At 53.1% G+C, this 11502-nt stretch overlaps 1 protein-coding gene across 1 annotated transcript in view; it reads left to right on the forward strand.

Annotated features, from left to right (window-relative positions):
* Positions 1-7911, forward strand: part of PLEKHA6 (pleckstrin homology domain containing A6) — a 145792-nt gene extending 137881 nt beyond the window's left edge. Inside the window, 2 exon segments of the mRNA XM_045456331.1 lie at positions 3271-3394; positions 4016-7911. Coding sequence (XP_045312287.1) covers positions 3271-3386 — 116 coding nt within the window. The 3' untranslated portion in view covers positions 3387-3394; positions 4016-7911.
* Positions 7912-11502: the final 3591 nt, after the last annotated feature.

Raw genomic sequence — 11502 nt, forward strand, 5'->3', positions numbered from 1 at the left:
TGTTTCGAGGGTTAGAGCATACAACACTGTTTTTAAAACTTCCCTCTGCCTTCGCCGCAGCCCCTGGCTCTCTCGGCTGTAGTCTCCCAGCCAAAGGTTCCATGAAAACAGAACCCACCCCAGCCTATCAGATTTCCCTCTTGATAGACACCGGCTTACATTTCAGGGTCTACGCGCTGAAAGCAAACTATCGCTTCGCTTTTGCCAAAACCCCAACTATTTAAAAAATGGCACAGCGGGGCCAGACCTCAGACTAAGCCCACTGTCCCCCTGCCCCTTGGCTCGTGGCCCAGATTCCCAGAGCTGCTGCTCTGCCAGGGACAGCGAGGACTGTCCCTGGGCACATGCCGTGCGGGCATAGGTCCAAGCCCGGGACCTGAGCGCTGGGCCCGGGGCCATAATAGCAGGGCGGCGTGCACAGGATGGAGGCGTGGTGCCTGAGCGTGGGCGTGTGGTCAGTAACGAGCGCTGGAGCGCTTGTCGGTGTGCCCGGTGTGTGCAGACTCAAGAATGGTGTATACGGGAAGACGTGACAATGTTTAATTTGTGTGTGTGGCATGATGTCCCGTGCGGTGTCTGTATTCGGGTGGTGTTTGCAGAGGCGCACGTATCTGTGTGTATTCGGGTGTGAGGCGTGAGTGTATACGTGTGCAAGATGTCTACGGATATGGTGTGGAGACCATTATTTATGAGTACAGGTGGCATTCGGTACACCGTCGGAGTTACATGTGCGTAGGTGAGTGTACAATATAAGGATGGAGGTGGTGTTTACGAACGTACGTGTTTGTGTGCGATTGGCGCTTTTTTTTTGCAGTATCGGGAATGATAAAACGCACTTGTGTGTATGTCGTATATATGTACACGTGGCAGTACTGATGTATCTTTGTGTGCAGGGTGGGAGAGAGCACGTGTGACATTTGTTTGCGAAAGAGAGAGCGTGTGAGCAGGGAGGGGCAGAGAGAGAGGGAGAGAGGGAATCCCAAGCACACTCCGCGATGTCAGCTCAGAGCCCAGCATGGGGCCTGATCCCCATGAGATCGTGACCTGAGCGGAAATCAAGAGTCGGATGCTCAACCGACCGAGCCTCCCAGGCACCCCGTGACCAATTATTTATGCATGCAGATGGGGTAGTACTTGTGGACACACAGTAACAATATCACATCTGTCCAATCCATAGCTGCTACATATGTGAATTTTAACTATTGCAGCACATACATTCCTGATATATATTTTGTACTTTACTGCCTTCGTAAGGAAGTTATATTTAACGTAACCCATTTTGCTTGCTCTTGCTAATTTAGTATCATTGTAAATATCCTTATTTTGTGGATCTGTTGAAGGGAATGCCCTTAGAGGCTATAGTTGGTACAGACTGTAGCAATGCTAAATGTTCCCAAACTGTTACACTTTTAAAGGTTTTGTATCTAATTTTGCAAAAGACTTTTTCCTCCTGGGTCAGGTCTTCTTCTAGCTGTCAGTAGGTCTCTTGATTCCTTTCTCTCCCCTAATTTCCCTGCTTCTGATCTCCCATAGGGTAGTAACCTAGTAGGTCAACACCTATTAGAATGGTATAGAAATTGGGGTGCCTGGGTGGCTCAGTCGGTTGAGCGTCTGACTTCAGCTCAGGTCATGATCTCGCGGTTCGTGGCTTTGAGCCCCACGTCGGGCTCTGTGCTGACAGCTCAGAGCCCAGAGCCTGCTTCGGATTCTGTGTCTCCCTCTCTCTCTGCCCCTCTCCTGTTCATGCTCTGTCTCTCTCTGTCTCAACAATAAGTTAAACATTTTTAAAAATTAAAAAAAAAAAAAGAATTGTATAGAAATGAAAGTAACTGGATTCCAAGGAGCTCATCTATGAATAAGTGTAAGAGCCTCACTGCATGCACGTTGGAACATCAATTTGGCTTTCCTGAAATAGCCCTTGCCTGTTTGTTTGGGTTTTTTTTCCATCTTTTTGACTATTTTAGAAGTCGAAGCTGCCACATAACTAACCATTGGGTCCACGATACAGACAGATGCACAACTGTGTGTTTCGAAAGCGTTTGTGAGTGTGTTTGTATGTGAAGTTACACGTGTGTTGGGTCACGCGGAAGAGAACAGATTTGGAAGTGCACGCACACACATATCTGAGATGTTTGCAGCACGTGTGGAGGTATTATCGGATCCTGTGCGCAAACTACGTATTGTGTGTGGGCAGACACAACTTCCCGCTCACGAGAAAGTTCCAGGTCTTATATACAACGGTGGGTGTACGTATATATGCAGTGGAAGCTGCCCCGGCCCCCTCTCTTGCGCCGAGGGCAGGGAAGGCGATGAGGTCCAGGGCAGGGTGGAGAGCAAGGGACTAGGAAGTTCGATGCCAGGATCCTTCTCTTGAAGGAAACAGTGTGACCCTGGGTGAGGTCTGGTTCTCCTCTGAGGCCAAGTGAGGACGTTCTGTCTGCCAGTCTCCTTGCCTCACAGCCGCACCGGGGTGCCCAGGGGCCTGGAGCTGGCACAGAGCTGGTCCCTCATAATACAACCCCCCTTCCCACTGCCTTTCCACTTGGCTAGTCTCAGCATGGCATCATAATGATAATTAGAGTAAAATCCATTAATTCAAATGTCACCACTTTAAGGTTTGTAATGATTTGTTTGGCTTGGGGGTGAAGTTTGCCCTTCCTGGATTGAGGAGAAGGGGGTTCCCCGGTGATAGCGGGGCCGTGTTTCCAAGACCTTGAGCTGGTCTGAGTTCACGGAGCTCACTTCAACCCTGCCGGAAGCCTCCGTTTAAATGGAGGGGATTCCCCCACCCGGTGACAACTTGGATCCAGTCGTCAGATGGGGGCCTGACGACCTGGGCTAGTGTGATTTTACTGCACTATTCATCATCATCGTTAGCGACACCACCGTGTATAAGGCGCCGTCGCTGGTCCCCTCCGCGCCATCTCCCCGTTGCGCGGACGGGAGTGGAGCCTCCGCCCAGAGAGGCCGGCCTCGGCCGCGGTCACACTGGTTCTCAGCAGAGCCCGCAACCGCCCCGTCTCCTCCGGGGACCCCGTGCTCCTCCGGGGCGCCCGGGAACGAGGCCAGCTCCGCTTCAGCTCCCCTCTCTGCTTGCCTCCTGCCTGGCTCGCCGCCTGGGGAAGGGCCTCGCTTGCTCTGGGTGCCCCGCCTCCCCGCCCCTCCCCCACCCACCTCCACCCACCCACCCCTCCCCCACCCACCTCTACCCACCCACCCCTCCCACCCCCACCCACCCCTATTCACCTCCCTGTTCATTTCTGTTTCCAGTGCAATGTGCCACCCCAAGCCCTCCCACCTCCCCTGCTTCCCCGACTCCACCAGCCAACCCCCTATCGTCTGAATCCCCACGGGGCACCGACAGCAGCCATACCATGCGGGTCTGAGCTCTGACGTAAGAACTTTTCTTCTGTATTTCATCCACCGCGGGGAGTGGGTCCCCCGCCCCCCACCCCCGTGAGCCATCCACACCCCTCATCCCAACATCGCTTCTCCCGCACCCCCAGTGCCCCCCCCACCCCCGCCGCTCCCTCCCCTCCCTCCACCTGCTTGAGCCCTCCGGCGTCGCGTGCAGTGCTGGGCTGGCGCCGGCTGGCAGGGCCGCTGCTTGGTACCGCAGTGCCCGCGGGCTTTGCTTCTCCAGAAGCAGACAGGGACAGAGCTGAGGCCCCCGCTGTCCCTCTGTCGGCCAACAAGCCTTCTACCTGTTGAGATGCACAGCGGTCCTGCCTCGGAAGCCCCCAGGTCACCCCCAGATCTTCCTGTAAATTAAAATCACACTGGAAACGGTAGCAAAGGCTGTGCATCTTCCCCTCCCCTCGCACACAGCCGCTCAGTATCAGGCAGGTGGAAAAGAACACGGACTTCCATTCATCTGTCCCCCTCTCAGGGCTGGGGGCGTGGGGCGGGTTTCCGCAGGGTTCTACAGGAAGAGACCTCTGTCTCCCGGGGAAGCTTGGCTGGAGTCGGTTCTCGTCTGGGTAGCACCTCTCTGACCCGTTTCTCTTTTCTCTAGTGCAAGCCCTGGCCGAGGCCAACGCCGTGAAGCTGCACAGAGCCACGTTCTGAAGGCCGCCTCTGCCCCCCGAGGTCCTGGTCCCCCACCCCGGCCCCCCGCGCCTGCGCTCCCGTGGGAATGCTGCAGGGAGCCAGGCTGGGGGCCGGGGTTGCCACCGAGAGGATGCCTCAGTGTCCACATGCCCGCCACGCCTGGCCCCGAAGCCCCTCGCTACTCAGATGGTGGTCCTCGGCCAGGGCCTGAGAGGGCGGGCAGGGAGCACCCTCCTGTCTGGTGCCCAAGTCACAGGGAGCTAGGCCTGGCCCTGCCCGGGCTGGTGATGGCCTTACTGGAACATTTCCTGATGAAGAGGATGCCCTGGTGGGAGAGACGCCCTGGGCCGTCTTAGGTTAGGACTAGGGGAAGATGGACACTCTGCCTCTTCTGGGCCCTCTTGACACCGAGGACGGCACCTGCCATCATGTCCTTCCCCCATCAGCCCCACCCTACTGCCCCGGCTGTACCCAGGGCTTTGACACATCTCTGCTTATGGGTGCTCCTTTGGGGTCCAGTGGAGACTGACCACCCTGCTTGAGCCAAAGACAAGATGACAAGACGTGGGGAGAGGCTCCTCGGCTCCCGGAGGGGACAGTGCTGGCTGTGGGTAGAGAGCAGCACGCAGGTCTGTGCAGCGTCTGAGGGCAGGTTGAGAAGGGGTAGAAGAGAGAAAGGGAGAGTTGGAGGCGAGTGGGAGGGAGGACAAGGAAGCAGCAGGAATCGTTTGCAAGAAAAAGGACAAGGCAGAGATGCAAAGAGGGGGTATGGGATTGGTTTCCCCAGGATGGAGCCTTAGCTTCGCGCCAAGTACAGTGCCAGACTGTCAGCTCCGCTCCTCCACCGGGTCCCCCAGATCCGCGGGCTGCCCGCACACTGGCTCCCAGAGGACCCACCAGCAAGCACGTGGGGGCCTGAGGCCGTGGGGACGAAGGTGTGGGGATGCTGGTGTGGGTGAGCAGGTTGGAAGATGGCTCTTTCTTAGGTCTGGGCCTAGCGTCTGCCTCCCCCTACTAGGCTCAGGGTCCGAGAGAAGGACCTGTCTTCTGTAGGGTGTAGTCAGCCTTGGGGCCTTTCCTAACCTGGTTCGGGACATTTCCTTGTCCCCCTTCCCCTTGGAATGGGCTGTGGGCCAGCTGAGCGAGTGCCCTGGAGAGGTAGCACAGCCTTGATCTGGGAGGCCAGATTCTAGGACCCCACCCCGCATTCCAGGCGTCCGGATGAGGCTGTATGGAAGGACTCCCTTCCGGCCTGGCTGTCTCACAATCCACCTACCCAGGGAGGCCAGCGGAGGAGACACAGAAGCAAAGCTCATTCTTCCTCCTCTGCGGCTCGTCTTCGAGGACTGTAGCCAGAGAGGAGGGAGGGGAGAGAGTGAAGCTGGAAAAACCTCGGCCCCTGGGCCTTCTCTCTGCCAGAGCTGATGCCCGGAGACTTCCCAAGAACGACTACTTTATCTGCCGCCAAGTCTTCCCCACCCCTTCACGGCTGGGACAGTTACTGGTTCATATGCAAGTAAAGATGGCAGTTGATTCAACAAATATTTATCAAGCACCTTTTATGTACCAGGCACTGTTCTAGGTGCTTAGGATATTCTCGTGCTTCTGAGGGATTGCAGGCTGGGGAATTTCACTTCACTTTTAGCAGAGGTGTTGACCGTGACCTTTGGCTACATTTCCCATCTTTAGCACAGCTCGAGCACCCCAAACCTGTTTTTTTTTTTTCCCTCCCCTACACACTGGCGGGCGGGATTGGCCCTCTCCCTCTTTCCGGCACCTTTCTCCACCCACAAGAAATGGCTCTTTGGGGGCCTTCCATGCCTTCTCCTTTCTTTGTCCGTCTCTCCTTTTTTAAAGTGGTATTTTTAGAACTACATGTAAAATACCAAGGATTAATGCCTGCCACCTCGCTCTCACCTCCTGTTTCATAAAGCTGGCTCTTTATGTTGCTTTACATGCCTTAATATATGTTTTATGAAGATTATACATATTATAGATATATACATAATATATATATTTGTTTGGATGTCTGGTCCTTTCCCAGAACTCCTGCCCAGGCCCATTTTCTCCCCTTCACTTTCCACGCCATTCCTACCTAGCACGTTGTGGCCACACCCCATGCCTTTTGATCCAAAGAAGGGGAGAGGACAGACTTATTTTAAGACAGATCTATTTTACGCTTTTATTATAAAAGCAAATCTATTTTCAAAATGTGCAATGTCTGAATGGAATTGGCCAATGGTAGGAGGAGACTGGGGCGGCTGCCTCTAGGTCCGACCCTGTGTCCTTCCCTATCCCCCCACCCCCACCCACCCCCGGCAGCTTCCTCCTCCTATTCTCCAGTCTGCAAAGGACCAGTCCCCAGAGCTCACCCAGAGAGCATCTTACCAGGGCATCCAGGCTCTTGGAAGTCCTGGTCTAAGGATTTGATTACAACTGTCAACTCTTGATGACCGTCTAAGGTTACAGGATGTGAATCCTCTCAAAGGAAATGTTTACAGTTGTGTGCACAAAAGCACACCCGTGCGGGCACACACACTCCCCCGATGTGCTCCTGGACCTCCTCCCTTCATCGGTCTGCTGGAAAGGGCAGACAGTTTAATGGCAGCCTATGCTAAACAGCACCAAGAATTCTGTTCCCTGATGGAGCCAGGATGCAGTGCAAAGGCCAAAGGAAAACAGTTTGGGATCACAGGTCCTTCAGCACAGACACATTCAAGTTCCTCGGACTTCTCACACTCCTTGATCCCTTTCCGGTCTGGGTCACATCGACGACCTCTGTCTCCCTCTGTGACCTTTCCTCTGGGGGCTGTTGATAAGGGGACGGTACCTCGGTCTGGCATCCAGACTGCGAAGTCAGCTTCTGGGCTGAAGCGAGTCCCACGGACAAGGTAACATCTCAGCCTTGCCCAGGAAGCCCCCCGGGGACTTTCACCTGGAGGGCTGCCGCTGGGGCGCTGAACTCCGCCGGCTCGGCCTTCCACACTCTTATCTGCCCACCAAGTAGGCAAGGGGCTCTTGCCTTGCAAGGTTTCGGGCAGAATGGAAGTCTTTTGTCCAGATCCGGAATCAAAGGTTTGGGACTGTCACAGAGCTCCTGGCCAGCATTTGAAGCCTGACCTCCCAACTCTGACATTTACTGACACCCTATTCCCAGCCTGGAGCATCTTGTTATGAATGAACGGGGCCCAGACGGAGGCCCAGGGCTAAGTGACCCACCGGGAGACAGCCCTGGTTACTATTCTAGGGCCTTCCCAATTAGCACATTACCTTCCTGATCAATAACCAAGAGGCTGTAATCAAATACCGCTACTGTCACTTTAAAGATTTTCTGAGGTCGCAAGCTGTGCACACTTGCTCTCCTGCCTTGGGGAAAGGCATGGTCTTGGGGCAGGGCTGAGAATAGCAAGACGGAATCAATTCCTTTCCCCTGTAGGCACCCCCCACCTGGCAGCTCTTAAAACTAAGGAAAATATGAAATATACGTATATATACATATATCTATTTATGCACATACTGGGGCCAATTTGATTTGCTAGCATTAGACAATAAACCATACAAGGAAATGTATGATCTCAGTGTCTTTATTTAGTATAAAAGTGACCTTAGAAGAAAAGTTAGATAAACAGAGGGCATCTCTGTTGGGGACCAAACATCTGTAGCAGCTGCTTTAGCATCTTTCTAGCCAACAAGCCCTTCCCCGGGGAGGGGCCTCCTGACTGAGAGTGAACGTTCGCTTCCCCCGCCCCGCAGCATTCTTTCTAGATCTAGGTACTGAAGAATCCCAGTGAGCTCTGCATTTGTATCTTGCAAGTTTGTATAAACCCAATACAGGAAATAAAATGAATGGTTTGTACACGTGCCGTGTGTCTCTCACTCTGTGCCTGCCTGTGGCTGGCCTCGCGGTTCCTGGCAGCTTACAAGCTTGGCAGAAAAGGAGAGGGTCTGGGGTGGAGCCTTCCCTGTGGCTAAAAGCAAAGCTGGGTCCGTGGTATGCTGCCACCGCGGTCATCTCTTCTGTCCGGGTAGCCCCGAATCAAGACGTGTCCCAAGCAAGGTCCTGGGTAACGAACATTAATTAGATCAGTGTTCGGATCCTGGAGACTTCCCTTGACTCGTCTCTGAGACTGACAGAACTACAGGAGAAGAAAATTCTTAGGTGTTCTCAATTACTACACAGTGCCCTGTACTTCTGCTTGAGGGGACAACAAGGTAGATGATTTGGGGAGGGGTATCAGAAAAGCCACCCCAAATTATACTCATCCAGCCTCAGTGCTTTGGGTTTATGACCTTTGGCAGGTACTCAGTGATTGTCAGCTATGGATCCTCAGCGTGAAGGACTTTATCAGAGCTTCTCAATTTGAAATCTTGAGTAATAGTCAAGAAGCCCTGTGAATTCTATGCGGTGGAGAGTAGAAAGAGAGAGTGAGCCCAGGATAGTGGCAGGCCTCAGCTGGGCCCCTGCAGGATGTCTCGGGAGAGGTGGAGGCATTAATGGTTCAAGGTAGAGAAGAACTTTGAGAAAGAAGAAAGGGAAAGGCAGGCCTCTTTCAATTCCTGATTTTGCTTTAGTCTGGTTCTAAGGGCTGATTTCAAACTCTGGACACCTGTTCTCCTTCCTAAAGAGCTAGTAGAGAGCATGTGTGTGTTTAACAAATAATAGGAGTATATTTGGGGGTTTTGTCACATCCCCAGGAGAGCTAGACGCCCTGTGGTCCTTTGTGAATCTGGGAGAACTGGGATCGAAGCAGACTCAAGACAAAAGCCACTGGAGCTGGAGGAGGTGCCCTGGAGAACCTGCGGCTCTCCAGGGCCTGTGTCTGTCTGCAGTTCCCTTGGGGCCAGAGCCGGAGGCTTGGAGAAGAGGTGGTGGGACAGGAGAGCACAAGACATGGCTGGGTGTTGCTGTCTCCACAAATGGGCTGGTTCCTGTCCAAGAACGATGCCCATGGGGGGAAAAAAAAAGAAAAGAATGATGCCTATGGATCTCTGCCTGCTCCAACTCCCGGCCCAGATCAGCCTTCTAATCAAGCCAGGCTGGGGTTGGAAACGGGGGTGGTAGTCAGGAAATGTAAGTGAAAACGCACCTAGCAGAATGCCCTCCAAAGAGTGCTGCTCTGGAACGTCATGGTCATGTATTATTCTTGGAGAGAGGCATGATGGGCTCAGGCAGGCAACCAGTCTTCGGATCCTGCCTCTGGGGCCAGGGAACGAGGCCCACTCCACAGCCCCCTCATCCCTGAGCCTCTGCTGCCTCCTGGCCCTGCTCCTGGCCCTGCCGAAGTTTGGACAGGTCACCAAAGTTCCTGAGTCTCAGTTTCCTGGTCCATGAAATGGGGATATCAACCACCATTTTACGGAGCTCTAGAGAAAGTCAAATGGGAACACGAATGAAAACTCTGAAAACTCAAATTCATCTACAAATGTGAGGAGGCAGTGGTGACGTGGTGTAGGCCCCTGGGGAAGAAAGAGAACATCTCCCAAAGACGTTCTCCCACGTTCTCCCACTTTGCTACCTCCACTGCCTTCGACAAAGACATCACCAGGGCCCCTGCTGTCCAGCCCTTTGAGATGTCCCTCCCCTCCCCACCTCTATTCCTCCAGCTCCAGCCTTCCAGGGCCCACAACCTCCTCCCTGTGTGTGTGGGGGGGGTGCTCCTAAGAAGGGGCACCTGGGTGGCTCAGTGGTTAAACGTCGGACTTCAGCTCGGGTCTTGATTTTGCGGTCTGTGAATTCAAGCTCCAAGTCGGGCTCTGTGCTGACAGCTCAGAGCCTGGAACCTGCTTCCGATTCTGTGTCTCCCTCTCTCTCTGCCCCTCCCCCGCTCACACTCTGCCTCTCTCTCTCAACAATGAATACACGTTAAAAAAAATTTCTTTTTATTTTATTTATTTTTTTTTTAATTTTTTTTTTTCAACGTTTATTTTTGGGACAGAGAGAGACAGAGCATGAACGGGGGAGGGGCAGAGAGAGAGGGAGACACAGAATCGGAAACAGGCTCCAGGCTCTGAGCCATCAGCCCAGAGCCTGACGTGGGGCTCGAACTCACGGACCGCGAGATCGTGACCTGGCTGAAGTCGGACGCTTAACCGACTGCGCCACCCAGGCACCCCAAAAAAATTCTTTTTAAAAGAAGGGGCTCCTCTCTGGGAGTGTGGGCTGTGGACCAGCCCGTCCAGGCCCGACACCTGTACCCAGCGCTGCCATCAGGGAACCAGGCCGGGAGGGCCCAGTTTGAGGATGGTTCAGTTCTTCCAAGCTCACAGGCGAGCTCCATGGTGGCGGGAAGGGGGGGGTGGGCGGGGGGGGGGGGGGTAGAATATTCCTAACTGCTATTTTATACACCTGTGCGAGCAGTTAAGCACCACATTTGAGAGAAGTCTTTCAATAACAGCATGTAATAGTATACTAACACTAGTAATATTAATAACAAGAGCAATGATCGTAACTACACTGGAAGAGTAAGAACAATGGCTCATCAAGTGTTTACTGTGAACCGGTACCCGGTTCCGGTTCCGTGCACTCTCCACGCACTTACCAGTCCGCGTTCTAACTCTAGGTGACAGGTACAACTCTCACCCAAGACGCTGAGGCACAGAAAGGGTAAATCAAGTGTCCAAAGTCTCACGAGGCTAGGAGGAAGCCCAGGCCCACTCTGACTTCAGAGCGGAAGCTCTTAGCCTACCAGTGGTTTCAATGGGGGGTGATCGCGCCCCCTAGTGGAAATTTTGGAAATTTGCGGGGAGCTTGTAGTGGCTGCAAGGCACCGGGCAGATCTCCAAAAACAGTTAACTGCCTTCTACCCTGCAGGACTTTAGAACGTACAACCGACCTAAACCCACTTCTAATATAAGTTGGTCATACGGCAATTCATAATAGTACGAAGTATAAGCTTCTAAGTTTTTTTAAAATCAGTTTCATGAACAACTCGGTAAGTTACGAGATGGTCTTAATGGAGAAGAAACGTAAATGGAATAAAGACATGGTTTAAAAATTGAGTTAAACTACTGCATACATTGTCCCCACAATGCAGTGGAACATTCAAGTACTGTTTCCGTGGTTGAAGATGGTTCCAAGTAGGGTCTTACTGAGCAAAGCACAGACCGACTGCAAACGTCTAACGGAGGAGATCTGAGAGAACCGACCATTACAGCAAAGATACCTGAAATGCAGGAGATCTCATTAGATCGCCTTAATGAATGTTTTTAGAGATTATTTCATAGGATTGTCATTCTTTAGATTTTTTAAGTTTTTGCAGCCTCAGGATGGACACCTAAGTTGTACGGATTCCGTGTGGTAATGTTTGGGGATGCTGTCTGTTTTTTCTCTAGCTTTCCCCGCCCCTGCCCCGGGGGCCCGCATGCAATTGTCCTCAGGCACTTGTATCCCCAAGTCCCTTTCCAATCTAGCCTCCGTTCCCCATTGCCTGTTGGAAACACATGACCTCCAAG

Source organism: Leopardus geoffroyi, chromosome C3 (genome assembly GCF_018350155.1).
Source record: "Leopardus geoffroyi isolate Oge1 chromosome C3, O.geoffroyi_Oge1_pat1.0, whole genome shotgun sequence".
In the NCBI taxonomy this organism is placed as follows: Eukaryota; Metazoa; Chordata; class Mammalia; order Carnivora; family Felidae; genus Leopardus; species Leopardus geoffroyi.